At 52.8% G+C, this 16826-nt stretch overlaps 1 protein-coding gene and 1 pseudogene across 2 annotated transcripts in view; both read right to left on the minus strand.

The window, feature by feature from the left end:
• Positions 1-15860, minus strand: part of ANKRD33B (ankyrin repeat domain 33B) — a 58170-nt gene extending 42310 nt beyond the window's left edge. Inside the window, exon 1 of one of the 2 annotated variants that reach the window (XM_036225642.1) lies at positions 15366-15860. In XM_036225642.1, coding sequence (XP_036081535.1) covers positions 15366-15719 — 354 coding nt within the window. In that variant the 5' untranslated portion in view covers positions 15720-15860. The remainder of the gene's footprint in view (positions 1-15365) is intronic. The other variant, XM_016121972.2, reaches the window with a different exon arrangement.
• On the minus strand, positions 1208-1339 carry LOC118607124 (annotated as a pseudogene).
• Positions 15861-16826: the final 966 nt, after the last annotated feature.

Consider the following 16826-nt stretch of genomic DNA (forward strand, 5'->3'; position numbering starts at 1 on the left):
GCAGGTGGGCTGCAGCTCTCTTCCATGTGTTTTTCCCTCTAGGACCCAGGTTGATGGAGGAACGTCCGCCATGAATATTGCGAGTTCTCATTGCAGGGGGAAAAGAGGGCATGGCAGATTCTATGCTGTGTCTTAAAATTCGTGGCCAAAGTCATGCAAGTCACTTCTCACAGTGAATTTGCCAGAGCAAGCGGCACGGCCAACTGTGATGCTGTGAGGAGAAAAACCTACATACTCCTGCTCCTGGAAGAGGCAGAATTATTTGTGAAGATAACAGGACCCACCACATGAATCCAAACTCAAGACTCTACCATTTCCTAATAATTAGATTGATGTGCAAAGATATGTGTAGATTGCTGTATTAATCATAAACTAAAAATAACCTCAGTGCCTACCAGGAAGTCTTTAAGTCCAATCAATGAAAATATCCTGAAAACAGGATATATTGCAATAATTTTAAAAATGATGTATATTTGCTGACATGGAAAGATGTCTTCAATAAGCTGTGAAGGGAAAAAGCAGATTGCATGTATCATATTATATTAAATGACTCTGAAGTTTTATCCCAAAAAAAAAAAAAACGAATTATCTCTAAGATCAGTCATTTTTCATCTTTGGCATTTTACCTTTCTATGGTATCTGAATATTTTACAGTAAGCATGCATGATTTTTAATGTTTTAAAAGCCAACGAAGCCATTTCAATATTTTTAATAATGAAAGTGCAGTGTGATAAGGGTACAGCAAAACAGTCAATTTCATAGCCTCCTGGTAGAAGAAGAAATTAGTATAATCTTCCTAGAAAGCAAGACGGCCTTTAAAGGGCTCATACTCTTAAACCCAATAATATACCTTCTAAAAATTGATCTGAAAAGGAAATGTTCCGATACACTGAGACACCCACCCATCAGGGCGTTACGTCTACAGCAAATTTTCAAAAATGATCAAAATGTCCAACAAATAGCAAAATAAATGAGGATGTATGTAGGAACAGGTTTCGAAAAACAAGATTCTAAAGTACTTTTAACATAGAAATGAGCTCAAAGTATGCTTATAAGTGGAAAAAAAGCAGGATCCAAAACTCTTTTTACAGGATAAGCTTGAGAGATAAACAGACTGGCTGAGCACATCAAACATTAACTTCATTATCTCCAGTTTCCACTAGCGTAGGTGTCTTGGTTTCTTGGTTTTTGTTTTGTTTTGTTTTTAATCCTACAGCACCAGGTCTTCCTAGGTGGTCTCCCTAGGTGGTCTCCCATCCAAGTACTATCCAGGCCCCACCCTGCTTAGCTTCCGAGATCAGACGAGATCGGGCGCGTTCAAGGTGGTATGGTCGTAGACCGTGTCTTGGTTTTTATTTTCTTCTTTGTACTTGGCTTTTTTTTTTTTTCCTTTTTCCACACCTAACTATTTCTATTGGAAGCAAGAAAAAAAATCTACTAAATATTATTGTTCAATGTCAGAATAAAAGAACAAGGGTCAGAGGGTGGTGTGACCATTCAGAGAGAAAAATCAAGCCTTATCCAGAAGGATCTTCACCCATCGCAAGAACCAAAACATTCTGCCACAATGAACCCTTCACGCACCCCGATCTCATTGTCCCTTGAAAGTCAGCAAGCAAAGCTTCTCCCATGTGCTGAGCAGAGCACACACCGCCGCGTGAGCCAGGAGCCACGTGATTTACGTCCTGGTATTGCGAAACGCCCACACTTGCATGGCTGTTAAGTTAAAAGCTGGGAAGCCGAGGAGTGATGACCGGGGACATGTAAACGTCCTGGAAAAGGGCCACATCTGCACTGCAAAGCTCTTTCCCCGTTCGAATCTGCCCTGACTGCGGGAGACTAACAGCCATGTCCCAAATTGTGCAGTAAGATAACGCACGAGAAAAATGAAGCAGGAAAAGACTGAGGATGAGAACCGTCCTGCTGGCCTAAGCGCTACGAACTGTAGGGAAGAGAGAAAGAGGGAGGTAGAATGCGCATGCACACTCAGACACACTCACTCACGCACACGCACTCACACTCGCACATACGCTCACACCCTCACACACCCTCACACACACATTCACACTCACACACGCACACTCACACACAGACTGCTGCCATCTGCATGTTCTCTGCTGGCAGAGAGCCCCCGGGCTTGTCCCCAGGGCTCCTCCTGCGGAGGGCCTGGCACGGAGGAGCCGTCCCCAGATCCGGGGAAGGGTGGGCTGGCGGGCGCATGGCTTCCTGGGGAGGAGGGAAAGGAGGGGCCATGGCAGTGAAGCTCAGAGGTGCTGCCTGGATCTGACCCCAGAACCACAGCTCTGCGCTGTGCATGTCCCATGGGATCCCCTCGACACCACCTGGAACCCCACCAAACACCGCCGCCGGCGCCCGCCGTGGGGGCCCATTAGGCAGGCAGGCCCCTGGGAGGCCAGGCCGCGGGCGCTGACAGAGGAGCCCCAAGCACCCCAGGGAGTGAGTGCTTCCTACCGCCAGGGGTTCCTCTTAGGGTTTCCTTTCACGAGACCAACGCCTCATGCCCAGACTCACATAATCACCTTCTTCAGTTTCCTGTGTCAGACGGAAATGACCACCACGCTTGAAGTCGGATCTTAAAAACTGAAGCTCAAGGATGCTAGATGAGCAGCCCGAATACGGGTCTGTCAGCCAAGGACCACGTCTGGGGACCTCGCTTTCCGGTGCCGCGTGCATTCGTGAAACCCTTGATGACTCAGCTGCATGAACCCTGAGGCATTAATCCAGTCAAGTACGAGGGGAGAGGTGAGCTCGCCATGACCAGAACCCCTGGCCTTGAACACCACGTCCACTGAAGGAGCCCCAAATTCCAGCAAGACGTTCCCAAAACTTTCACTTCCGAGTAGAACTGAGTCTTTTTTCTTCCCGGTCAACTAAATTTTAGACAAAAGGATCAAGAATACACAGTGGGGAAAGGATAGTATCTCCAGTAAGTGGTACTGAGAAAACCGCACATCCTCATGCAAAGGATAGAACTGGACCCCTATCTTACACCGTACGCAAAAGTCAATTCAAAATGATCAACGACCTCAATGTAAGACCTGAAACTGCATTTTTAAGTATTTTTAAAATCAAGGGTACATAACCAGCGGCAAAGCACTCCGTCCCAATTTTATTCAACAAGCAGGTAACAAATCACCTACTGTGAGCAACAAACTGCGCTGGACGGAAGAGGCTCTTTGCTCGCAGAGCTTATCAAGCTCAGCGAGAGTCATAAAACGAAACAGAAGGAAAGGAGGTTCATAAATGCATAGCAAGTCAGAGAGAAGCCATCCGAAGAGACGCAGGGGAGAGAAGCCCGCAGGAAGGCGACGTCTGAGAGTGCCTGGCAGTGGACAGAGGAGGAGGGTGTGTTCCGGGGACCTGCCAAGGCTGTGGGGACGGCGAGCCGCCCAGCTTCTGCAGCGCCAAGGGAAGTGGGAAGTCAGGCGTCTGGAGCACGGAAAGGAAGAGTTTGTGACGGGGGTGCTTTTGTAATACGAGCCACACATGAAAATTAATCCAGGAGCAGTGGCAGAACAGACCGGAAAGCGGCCAGATGCAGAGGGGAGACCAGAGAGGAAGTACAGCATCTAAGTGAGACAGCCCACCAGCCCGAAGTAGACGGGCAGCGAGACCCCCATCAAAAGCAAGGGACCAGCGTGAAGACTGAGCAGTGCTTAGACAGTGCAAAGTGGCTGGATGCGGGGGGCGGGGGAGGCCGGGCCGAAGCCCGGGTCACAGATATGGGCAGCTAGAGGCGCGAGGGCAGCCGGCGTCGGCTCCACAGCCCAGCCCCTGTGCCAGATGAAGATGCAGGGCGCCCGGTTCCAAACCCTCAACGTCAAGGCAGCAACAGCTCAGCATCGCACCAACGGCTGGGCCCTGTTACACGCAGGGCCCCCAGGACCACGCAGATGGCTCACCCGGAGGCAACAGAAATGACCTCCGATGATGGAGAGGGGGTAAGTGATGAGTTGTGCTTCGAACATGTAAAGTATAAGATGCTGGGGGGTTAGCGAGAAAAACCCTGCACGAGATCTTGAATGCGAGTCTGACTTTTGGAAAAGCGCTTCGGGGCAAGAGATGGTATGAGCCGTACAAGCCCGAGGCCTCTGCCAGCAGGTAATATTCCCAAGGGGATGTGTGACTCAGGGTCCTCCGGAAGGACGGGACCAGCCGAAGATGCAGAATAAAGAGACTTTCCTGGTTTGCTGGGAAGTGCCCAGTAAACCTGCCCCAAGACCTAGCCAAGAGCAAAACCAGCTGGGCCCTGTTCTCCACACAGCTGCCCGCCACCCCCACTCCCAGACAGGAGCAAGAACACAGGGAGGGGTCAGGCAAGCTGGAGGACACCAGCCTTCTCCTACGCGTCAAAGCAGAAAGCCAGACACCCTAGGCGCGAGACAACCTCCCAGGCTGAGCCGGAACTAAGCAGAAGCCGTAAACACAGTCCCCCAGGGGCTCTCAGTGGTGAGGGCGTGAAACCCCCGTGGGGTGTGTTGAACAGAGGGCATCCCAGGTTCCGGTTCACTGTCTGGGGTGAGTTTCCGAGCGCCCAAGTAGAGATGAATAAGAGGACCACTCACCCCAGCACTCAGGGTGAAACGGGCCAGTCCTGGGGCTTCGCGTAGTTTTTAGAACACGTACTTCCTGAGCACATGCTGTAATTTATAGGACATTTATGGCAGGACACTCGACGGGGAACCAGCACACGCCACGTTGTCAGGCACGCGGCCGGCTCTTCCTGCAGTAAGTGAAGGTCGTACACGTTTATGGAGTAAACAGTCAGGACAGGTTGACATAAAGTTACAAGGATCTAGTTCTCCTTTCGTAAAAACCCTGCTATGAACAATGTTAATAAAAAGGGAGTCGAGGGATTAGGGCGGTGGCTGAAGGGTCCAAGGTTTCTTTTGGTGATGGAACCATCCTAAAACCGGCTGTGGTGATGTTCGCAGGCGTCTGTGAAAGCACCGAAAAACACTGAATTGTGCGCTTTAAATGCATGAATTGTATGGTATGTAAATTACATAACAATACAGCTGTCTTTGAAATATGCGTTCTTCACTTTCCCTTTCGAATCACTTCCTTTTATTTTGCATTTGGGCCATTTCCCATTACTTAAAACTCTAAAGGCTTAAATTAACTTTCTTTAAAAAATTGGTTTTTTTCCTATTTCTAGACATCCTATGACTACTTAACTTTAATTATTTAACTTTATTCATTTAAACATTTTTGAAAGTTACGAAACAGTGGAATTCCATATTTTAGACACAGAGATCATCTAACTGTGAACCCACCCAGTCTTCCAGGTAGAGGCCGTGGGATTTTTTGAGTAAAAGTCATGCGTATGTAGTTCTATTAAAATACTGAAAAATTACATGCCTCTCCTGCAACTGGAAAAATATTTAAAATACATTTTTGTATCAAATTCTTTCAGCATTTGATATTGGTTTTGCTATACCCCGAACATTCATGTCCCTCCACCCCCAATTCATCTGTTGAAATCCTAACCTCCCATGTGAGGGTGTTAGGAGGTGGGCCTTTGGGGTGACTGGGGAATAAAGGCAGAGCCCCCACGATGGGATTCATGCTTTTACGAGAGACCCCCAGAGCTCTCTCGCCCCTTTAGCGGTCTCCCTCAGTGAGACGGCCATCTGTGGATGAGGAAGCGGGCCCTCGCCAGACGGCAGGTGTGCCTGTGCGCCCTGACCTTGGGCTTCTAGCCCTCAGAGCTGTGAGAAATGAGGATCTGTGGTTTACGAGCCTCCCCGTCTACGGGATTCTGTTAGAGCATCCCAAACGGACTAGGACATGTCCTAAGCAGGCATTTGGTAACAGCCCTTCCTTGGAGGAGGAGACGCCTTTTTCTCTGTTACAGGGATGTTTTTCTGAAGTACCCATGTAATTGATGAGGAAACGCAGCCTCCATGTATCTGCTAAAAACTCTTATGTGAAAAGCAAGCCATTTGCCAATTGGTAGATAGAATTTGCCAGATGCAAACAAAAGGTTGATGGGTTTTCGGTCATTTCTAAAGTTGCCTCCATTGAATTAATGTTAGGAACTTTTTTTAAGTTAATAGTATCTTAAGTATTTTTAGACCCAATAAAATCATTAGTAGAGTCATTTTAAGTCACTGCCTTTAACAAACGAGATAAGGTTTTTGTTGTGTTCTGTTTTTTAATTAACTCAATACACTTGTGCCTCATTCTAAACCAACCCAATGGGTTTAGGTTTGTTTACACCAAAGAAAAAAGGTTAATAATTTCTATTAAAAACAAATGCACTACAGCTCCCCGGGTGCATTTTAAGTAACTGAATTTTTTTTTTTTAGAAAAATGTATTTATTCTTCTTTCCGTGTATGACAGCGGAGACTTGGCCCCCTAAAGCCAGCCACCCTCTCCCCAGGGGCCCACCCTGATTGAAGGGCTCCCCGTCCTCCAAACCCCACCCCCCAAGATGTGTGTCCTCTGTCTGCCTGGGCGACAGCTCTACCGTGTGACAAGAGTCCAGACTGAGTACCTAAGTTGAAGCAAATGCCATCCCAGTGGATACGCCCCCCAGATAATTCCCCTCGACAGCTTTTCTCCAAAGACAGTGTCCAGACTCTGCAAAGAAGGAATCGTGCGGTCTGTGGCTATTTCAACCCTGCTGAGGTGACACTTTGCACGTGCCGCCGTCACCGCAGAAGCGGCTTTCGCCAGGTAGGGCGATCAACCCCCGGGTTTGCCAGGGGCCCTGGGGTTTCCCAGAGTGCGGGACCCTCGGTGCCAAAACACGAAGGTCCTGGGCAGGCGGGAGGGAGCCGACGCCCCCACGGGGCCATGCGTGCCTGGGGACGAGGCCTTCCCTCCCTTCGCAGCAGGCAGAGCGCGAGCCTGGGGGACCTCGGAGGTGGCCTGCTCCGGGCGACTCTTCCCCGGAGGGAGATGCGTGCGAGTGACAGGCGCCCCGGAGTCTCCCCTTCGCCCGCCCCATGGTGCCTCTCATGTCCCTTTTCCCTGCGGGGGAAACAGGCCCCCCCCCGTGATCCGGATCCTCTGAAGCATGACAGTCAGAGCAAGGGGACCATCTCCCACTACGAAAGGGCCCCACGTGCCGCAACCTGGCATCGAAGCCCCCCCCAGCCGAGTCCAGCTGCAGCTGCTGCCGCCGTGAATGGATTTCGGCCCCCAGAAAGCCACGCATTACATAACACCAGAGGAAAAGGGCCTCGCTCGCCGCGCCCACAAAACCCTCCCGGGGGCCATGTCTCCATGCTATTTTTAGCACATGACTCCTGTTCCTCCTGCTTCCCAACACAAAAGCGGGAAGGCCGAGGAGGAAGAGCTACAGACTGACCTCCCCGATTCCAGTGGGCAGCGAGGCACGCCCTGCGGAGTGCCTGGCTTGACAGCATCACGGATGGACACGGGAGCCTGGGGGCCCCGCCGCACGGCTTGTTTACAGAACACGGCTTCCTGGCCTCCGCCCAGCCCAACTCGAAGGTGCCCCCGCGACGTGCCAAGACGTGGCCCCGGCACCCTTCCCTGGCCCCTCCTCCCCCCCCAAGCCCACTCCCTCGGTTCGTCTGCTCGGCTGACGCCAAACTGCCACTCCCGCTGGAGTGTGAACACGTAACACGAGATCCGCCCCCTCGACGCGTGTTTATGGTGGCAGCAGAGTCCTCGCCAAGCAGACATGCCACTTTCTTAAGACCCCTCTTTAGTCAACAGTTGCTTCCACCCGCCCCTTGGCTGGCATGGAAGCAGCATTGCTGGAAACCCATCTGGAGATTAGTTCACTCACAGACACGGCACTTACCGAGTGCCCGAGCTGTGGCAGGCACTGTGCGTACACGTCACTGACCTATTCTGCCTGGAACCTCTGTGAGGCCTTGCTACCCGCGTAGTAAGTATCCCCATTTAGATGGGGGATCCAGAGGAATAAAAGATCGTGTGATTTGTCCAGGCTCATGTAACCAACCTGAGCCTGCCATCTTTGGCCACCAAACCTGTTTTCTATTCTAAGCAACGTTCTGGAGCTCGTCGAACAGGTGTCCACGCCAGTCACTTGCATAAAGTACTGACTCTGGTCCAGTCGATCTACGGAGAGATGCTGCATTTGAGCCGTTGAGCAGCCATGGTTCGAACAGCCAACACTCCCGGTGGGTCCCAGTCCCACACGTTAGGCAGGTCTGATCCTGCTTTAGTTTCCAAAAGTAGGTCTATTCGTGACGGGAAAGCCATAGAGAAAAAGGCAATGCATGTCTTCCTTTATTATTTTTCCCTTTTTATTTTTTTATTGTGGTAGAATACACACAACATACAATTTATCATCTCAACCATTTTTAAGGGTTGCCTTCTTTCCTTTCTATTAAACTTTCGATTCAGATGAAATAGTGATCGACCCACAGGAAGTAGCCTCCTTCGGCCATCCTTCCTACACCAACATCCTGCTTGATTAGAGTATGAGAACATGGCCATGAAATGGACATCAGTGTGACCCGGAGCTTGTTCGAATGTCACCAGTCATACGAGCGTGTGTGTGCGTGTGTGTGTGTGCGCGCGCGCATGTGGTTCTCTGCCATCTAAACCCACATGTAGCTCCCTGTAACCACCGCCACGATCTGGGGACAGGGATGTCCCACCACAAGGCTCCCCCTCCTTCCTGCTACCCTGTCAGAGGCACACCGCTCCACCTCTCCCCAAAGCCCCAGCCTGGGCAACCTCTAATCTGTTTTCCATCTCTGCAACTGCATCATTTCAAGAATGTTACATAAAAGGAATCACACAGCATATAATCCTTTGAGATTGACTTTTCCCACGCGGCCCAGTTCCTGTCTTCCTTTATTTTTGAAACCATTTCATACGCTGCCCCCTTGTCTCAGAAAAGGTGCTGCTATAAATTTCTTGAATGCCCTTTACCGGGCTCCTCCCATGAGCATGGCTCCTGCCCCTTCGCCAGCCTCATCTCCACACCTCCCGCCTGCGCCTGTCAGATGGACTGTCCCTCGCCATGTGTGGTCTCTCATTCGAGAGTCAGTGAAATCTCAGAAACAGAAGCCGGAGAGAAATGCTCAATCCTCCATCCCATCGCATGCCTACTTGGGATCTGAACTGATTCAGAGCCGACATAAATACACCTTGGGAAGGATACATTTGTTTTTATGGTACTTTGAAATTGCTCTCAAATCCCATGACGCCAATCCAATTTAACCACTAAGTCACTCGAGATTTCACGTCTACCCTAATTTCCTTGTCTTTGACTTATAGAAATAAGTAAAATCCACCTTCAACTGTCTTTCAAATTCAGAAACACAATTCAAAAACTGTCTCTTCCAAATTATTTTATGTACACACACAATGAATGACAGCAAGGATTTTAATATCCTACCTCATCTTAAAATTTGACCTCATCTCTCTCTCTCTCTCTTTCTCTCTCTCTCTCTCTCTCTCTCTCTCTCTCTCTCACACACACACACACACACACACACACACACACTCCATCATTCCATCAGGCTGTCTAAATGAATTACTTCCAGTTGTTTTGAATGAATCATATTTTCTTTGTTTACATATTTTAACAACTTCCTTACAGCCTTCTTATTTCTTTTAATTAAAGAGAATTGTTTTACATATATAACTATTTTTACTTAATTTGGAGAAATCGTAGAATGTCACACGGTTATGATTTAGAATCTCTGGTCCAATAGGCTATAAAGCCAGTCTCAAGAAATTTCAAAGAAGTATCACACAGACTATATTCTCTGAATTAGGTTAAAAAAGTATTTTAATAAAGCTTAAAATATATACTTAGAAAATGTTAAGCACAATTCTAAATAACTGCTAGGTCAAAAAGAGAGGAGGAAATCATAATGTAAATTAGAACGGAACAACAATTAAAATACTACATATCAAAACTTGTAGGAAAAGCAAAAGTGATACTTTCAGAGAAAATTATAGGTAGAATTAACCTGAAGGAAGAAAACAATAAAAAGAAACACGTAACTTATGTAACGACATAATGAAGAAAGAAACAGATCCAGGGCAAAAGCCGATTCTCTGAAAAGACTAATAAAACATGTTTTTGAAAATATTTGTCACTAAGAGAAACAGCACAAGTTGAAAAATATAGAAAAACTGGATATAATACAGTTATAGCAGAGATTTAAAAAGAGAACACTGTAAAAAATGTCATACTGTTAACCTTTAAAACTAAAAAAAAAAAAAGACAGTTTCCTAGGAAAATAAAGGTTATTGTAACAGACTCAGGGAGAAATAGAAAATCTGAATACTCCTATAAACACTGACCTAAGGCTCTGATAGGAGGATTTGCGTTTTAGTAACTTACAATTCATTAAATAATACAGCTTTTCCTATACTGTAGCCATAGCTACCAGAAGTTGTCATTCAAAATAGTTTGAGTAATAGTTTGCTTAAGATATCGACATAAGTGTTAGATGAATAAATGAGATTCCAAAAGAGTTCACATTCCCTATTACTGTCTTAGATTTTTATAACACCTCTCCTTTAGTCTTCCTTTACAAGTACAGGATGGAAATCAGATGCTCAAAGTCACCCCAATCACCCCATTGCATTTCTGGCAGGCCCACTTCTCAGGTGCAGACGAGAGCAAACGGTAGAAAGCTCAGAGTCCTTTGGAGAGACCCATGGGGGGTTAAAGGAGCTTCTAAAATCCAGCTCTCCTAATGCTCTAGATACTGTTCTAGGAGCCCCACTCTCTTCAACCACAAAATGATGGGGACCAATAACCCCTTCCAGCTCCAAAATCTCGCAACAATGGTCCTAAGTTTCTGAAACCTTCATCCACACTAACACATAAAAAGCAGCATTAAATGCAACCCTTCTCATCAAAATTAAAACAAGTCTCCAGAAGTTGATGGCACTTGCTGATGTTGGATGATAAAGACAAGAAGGATCTTGGCATCCTCTACTTGGGTACCTAGCTGAAATTTTCCTTAATAAAAATAAATTTAGAATCAACTAATAAACATTTAAGGTTAGTGAATAACATCCTATACGAACACAATCAAATTCACTCTTTAAGAGCGTAAATCTGGACCTGACCTTATAACTTGCTTCGGTGACCTTGAACCTTACTGGCTCTGCTTGCCGCTGTCCGGGGATCCCTGCTCCTGCCATGGAGAACAAGCCCAGGCCAGCCCGCTGGATGAGAGACCACACGGGGTAGTCACCCCACTCAAGACCTTCCCGGCCCTGTCACCTGTGGCTGACCCCAGCTGAACGCAAAACCAGCGAGATAAGCTGAGCTGGGCTGCCCTTAGCAAAATGCTTACTGTCACACAGGCCTGTGAGGTTTCATACTTATTCCTTACGCAGCATTGCTGTGCCCGCAGACAACCGATACACTTACATGAAAATACACGGGATACTTTTTATGATACAGTGATGCATTTGTCCAAACCACAGGGGCACAACACAGAGAGTGAACCATGGACTTGAGACGATGATGGTGGCAGCGTGGCTTCATCATCTGAAACAAATGTCCCTCTCTGGAGGGGGCGGCCGAGGATGGGGCAGGCTGTGCCTATGTGGGGGCCAGGAGTGTGTGGGAGATCTCCGTGCCTTCCCCTCAACTTTGCTGTGAATGTTAAACTGCTCTAAATACATACATACACACATACATACACACATACATACATACATACATACATACATACATACATTCTTTAATAAAGAAAACACCTGGGCCTTTTGACTACAACCCAGGGCACCCCTCACCCACAGTCAGTGAAGGAGGAAGAGGCAGACACAGAGCCCAGGATTTTTCAGGCTCATCTCTGCTGACACACTGCTCTGCTCCAGCCCCTTGGGCCTAACTGGGTTCAAGAGCTGTTTGACATTCAGACTGTCCTTCTGCTCATGATGAAGATGGCAGCAACGCTTCCCGTGGTCACAGTGCTGTCCCCAGAGCCATCGCCACCGTAAAGGTGAACCTCCAGAGAGAGTTAGGAGAAGAGAAGGATGAAGAAGAAGAATTATGGCAGCTTTTGCCGTCCTAGGGTCAGAGGGAACATAACAACCATAGATCTTAAAAGCCAGCGAGAACGCACTTTGACGTTACTGCAGAATTATTTGACAAATGTTTACGTCGTATATGAAATGACGCGATCCACTTAGAGCAATAAATATCTTAGAAGGAAAATTGCGTGTGGAGCCACCGCGGATACTCTACCGTCTCAGGGGCCAGGAAAGGACCCGTTTTCATAAACGAAACACACCTGACACTCAAACAGAATGAGACGTCTGTCAGCTCAGGCAGGCCTCCCTTCTCAACTGACCCGAGACCCGCGGCTCAACCAACGCAGCCCAGAAATCCTCTCAAAGCCTGGACAGACATTTCTCTTCCAAGAAACGCTGCGGGCTGCCCCTGTGAACTGTTCATCCCACAGTTAACACTGCACCCCCTATCCCACCACCGCTCTGGGCTTTCTGCGAGGTTTTCACCTCCACTAACCACGACTGGCCCGTGGACCAGGCCCCAAGGGCTCTCATCTCGGGGCCTTTGCACTTGCTGTATTTCTGCCTATAGCTCTCTCACCCCCAGGTAGCTTCTCTACACCTTTACTCAAATGTCACCTCCTCTCTCAAACAACCCCCTCAATCCCTGAACCTCCGAATCGCCCTTGCCCAGCTCCGGGTGCTGCCGGCATTGACAGGGCAGAAAGAAAGGACTCCCCGAGAGGGTGCCCCTAAGGTAAGAACCTGAGGACAGTGAGTGGTGTGGCCCCAAGGCTGGACATGCTGGCACCAGTTCGTTTTCCAATGTCCTATTTCTTAGCCAGGTCGCCTCTCATCACCTGGCCCAGGCCGCCTCTCGGGCCTTAGCCCCCGCACTCCCACCCCACCCCCACCCGCCATGCCTCCCCAGCCACGCCGCACCTGCCATCACTCCCGTGGCTCCGTCTGCCTGACCGGAATTCCCTCCTGCCACTGCCTCCAACAGTCACCCCTCGTGGGGCTTCTCAGATTGTCCTCAGCCCCCTGCATCCGAGATGCGTGCTCAGCGCATCTTCCGCCTCTGGCCGTAAACGGTCTTAACTAAAAAGTTAAGACTCTCCAAGACTGAGACCGTTTGGTTCATCTTTAAGTCTCCTAGAGTACCCACCTGGTGCCTTGCACGCAATAGGTCTGCAAAGAACATTTATGCAGTGAATTACTTCGCTACTCTGAGCCACAAAGTTGTGCATGTGTGTGTGTGTGTGTGTGTGTGTGTGCGCGCGCGCGCGCTCTGGGACATTTTATTCCTTCCGTTCCTCGGGAAAACGGAGGCTGTTTGATCGACAGCATCTAGAAAATACGGGAAGAACACAAGCACCTGCCCCGCCCTTCTCGGAGCACAGACCACAGGGCTCGCCCCGGGTGCTCCCAGTCTGCCGCCCCTGCACCATTTCCAAACCACGACGTGGTGGGGAGCGGAAAGGAGTAGCCTCGAAACGGACAAACAAGAAGAGGTTCCCAATCGAGGGGGCCAGCAGAATGAAAAACAGCTTTTTTTGGCAGAAGCAGGGGAGGTGGGGCGCTGGAGTATGCACTTTTCTGAGCAAGGAAGAAGGTAGGTGAGTGGGAAACAGGACCAGACGGCAGGCAAGGCCATGTCAGAATGCGGGGTCATGCTCACAGCCCCAGGAAGGATGAGCTGACCTCAGCCCTATTTTGCAATGGGGCCACCTCCCCTTTCCATTGCCCTCCTCCCCCCACTCTGGGCCGGGGGGAGGGGGAGCGTTCGAGGGCAGCCCAGGAACCAGTCCGTTAGGCCCAAGCCCCCAGGGATGGTTTCCGTTTTTCTCAGTTGGCTCAATGCACTTGTTTTCAAACTCAGTTTTTACCCACAAAGGAAATATAGTAATCTGAGCCCTGTGGAGCCTCAGAGTTGGGGCTCCCCGAGCGAGATCCTGCCGGTACCCACCGCAGCCCCCTGAGACCCAGGGCTGCCCAGGCCCTGGGGCACACCTGCCCCACTCACTCACGTCCTTCCAGGTCTGTGTGGGCTTCAAGAAAGAGAGGTCTCGGATATACACATCTGGGCGGAAAACTCACCTTGAAAAAGTGAAAGCAGAGCTCGAGAAACGGGCACCCCCCAGGCCTCAGACCTCAGGGAGCCCGACACCCGGTCACCTCAGGCTCGCCACAGGCCAGGGCGGAGGGAGGGCTCCGGTGTGGGCACTGCCTGGTGCCCCAGGCGGACAAGGACGACACCACCCACCAGGACCCCCGTTTAGCTCTCCCAGCCCTATGGGACTCAGGGCAGCCTGCCTGCCACATTACAACAAGGACAGACCCGTCCCCAAATTCAAGGGCTACGTCAAGTTAGACAGATAGACGTGACACCCCCAGCTCCTACACGACACACCACCCTGCCCCTCCTCACCGCCCCAAGATAAACTCAGGGCACAGGGCCTTCCAGCTCCCAGGTAAACGCCCACGTCTTGGTCAGCTGTGGGATCCCAAGCAAAACCGCTTGCATTTTGCCTGGTGCTAGGCGGAGGCTGCCCAGCCCTTGGGACCTGGGAAATGCGACCATCAGGTGAGACCGGCGCCCACACAGCAGGGACTAACGGACACCTGGCCCCACGCTCACGCTGCCCTTCTTTCCCGCTGAGGGTCTGGTGGGTTGGGTTTCACTAGCCAGGCCATCTCGTCTTTGCAAGCCAACTTTTCCTTTCTTTTTCTCATTTTTGTAAATGTCCCCAGCCGTCTCTGAATCTTGACAGGGCTAATGCGTTTCCCGTGCCTCTCCCCGCCCCCATCCCCGGCTGTCCTAGCGAGTGGGTGGGTACCCACCCCTCCGCCGCGGCCCCCAGGCCCGGAGCGTGGGTGGGGGGCAAGGGAGGAGGACGGCACTGGCTCGTGGCAGTGACCGTGAGGACACCAAGTTAGAGATCGGGCGCCGCGGGGCGCGGGGCGAGGGCAGTAAGCGGGCCATCTGGGAAGAAACTGGACGCGGACCCGCGCTCGAGCGCGGAAAAGGCAGCGGCGGCGTGCGAGGCTGCGGGGCGCTGTGGGGGGGGGGGGGTCTGTCCCTGCGGGCGAGCAAGGTAACGCAGGGGCCCAGGCTGAAGAGCACTCAGGGACCAGAGGACCCCAGGGGGCAGAAAACGAGGAGAGGATGCCGTGAGGACGAAGGAGCGAGGTGCTCCTCCCGCAGGGCTGTGACCTCAGGCAAAGCGAACTCCCCTCCGCCCCCGGCTCGGGACGGCCGAGGCTCCGCGTGCCGAGACGGGCGCCGCGGCTCCTCGCGGCGGCAAAGTCCCTGTGCGACCGAGGCGGCCAGGATGCGCGCGGCGCGGGGACGCGAGCGACAGCGCAGGGGGGCCAGGGCCCCGCGGGCGCGGGGACTCACCCGGCCGTTGGCGTCCGTCTCCCGCACCTCCTCGGCGCGCGGTCCCCGCCGCACTAGCGCCTTCAGCAGACCCACGTCGTTGGCGCTGGCGGCGCGCAGGAGGGTCGCCGCCTCCGGGACGCCCTCCGGGACGCTGTCCGGGCTCCGGGCGCCGCGCTCCTCCTCGTTCGCCGAAGGGTAGAACGAGTCGTCCGAGGCGATGCTGCGGGTGTCGGGCAGGCTCGAGAAGTCCTCGTACTCCTCGTAGTCGGCGGGGTCCGCGCCCGCCTGCGCGTCGCGAGGCGAGGACGGCGGCTGCGGGGACATGCAGAGCGCCCCGCCGCCCTCCGGCCCGGGCCCCGCCAGCAGCACCATGCCGGCGGCCGGGGCGCGGGCCGGGCGCCCGGGACTCCGCGAGCGCACCGAGGTCGCCGCCCCTTGTCCCCTGCGGCCTCGGCGAAGCAGCTCTGCGCGCGCTCCAGGCCGGCGGAAGCCAGCGCCAGGCGGCTGCGCTGGAGACTGAAGCCACCGGAGGCTGGAGAGAGCCCTTTGGGGGTGGGAGGAGCCGCGGGGGTTTCCGAGCGCGCGGGGCGGGCGGGGACCCGGGGGTGGGGGGAGGGGCGCGCGGGGCGGGGCGGGGCGGGGATGGGGCGGCGCGCGTCGCGCTCCCCGGCCGGCGGCCTGCACCTGGCCAAAGTTAAGAACGAAGCAGGGGCTTCTGGGCACCGCGCGGACAGTGTCCCCGCCGCTGCGCCCGGGACCTGCGACATGCACGCGCGGGAGAACTCGGAGCGATAGCCGCAGAGCCCGAACGCCGGGGTCGTGGGGCCGCCGGGGTGGCGACGAAGGCGGAGGTCGCGGGGCCGGACCCCGGAGGCCCGGCGCCGCCCGGGGCGTCTGGCCTTTGCGTGGGCGTGCGGGACTTTCTCGGAGTCGGTGGCACCAAACCGGTCTGTCACCTTCCCAGGAGTCCGGGCTCCGGGGCCCCCTCCATTCAGGGCTTACGACCGTGAAATCCCAGGGGCGCACTGGGCGCGGAGGACGAGTGGAGGCGGGGGAGGCGGCGTCCCCCGCGGGCGCCGCGGCCCGGGCCGCGTTGCCAACGGCGCCGCTCCGCACTGCGAGCTCCGGGCTGTCACGGGGAAGTCCCACCCATGGGCGGGGGAGAACCCGCAGAGTCCCCCGGTCACACGGCCTGGGCCAGCTGTGGCCTGCGCACTGCTCCTAAAAAGAGTGACCCCGGGGAGGAGGGGTGTCCAGGAGCTTCAAGGGAGGAACGTTTGGTCGCGAAGAGGCTGCTCCAGACCAGCGCGGCGAAGGGTCCCCAGCCCCCATCCCGGGCCGATGTCACCGCGCCTGGACCAACAGGAAGGGAGTCGACAGTGCGGCTACTGCGCGGCGCGGGCTCCGCGGCCGGCTGCCGAACGCAGGCAGCAGGACCGCAGGCGACGGCCGCGGTCCGGTCCCAGCGCCCCCGCCCCG

The sequence above is a fragment of the Rousettus aegyptiacus genome, unplaced genomic scaffold, assembly GCF_014176215.1.
Source record: "Rousettus aegyptiacus isolate mRouAeg1 unplaced genomic scaffold, mRouAeg1.p scaffold_m13_p_8, whole genome shotgun sequence".
Lineage (NCBI taxonomy): Eukaryota > Metazoa > Chordata > Mammalia > Chiroptera > Pteropodidae > Rousettus > Rousettus aegyptiacus.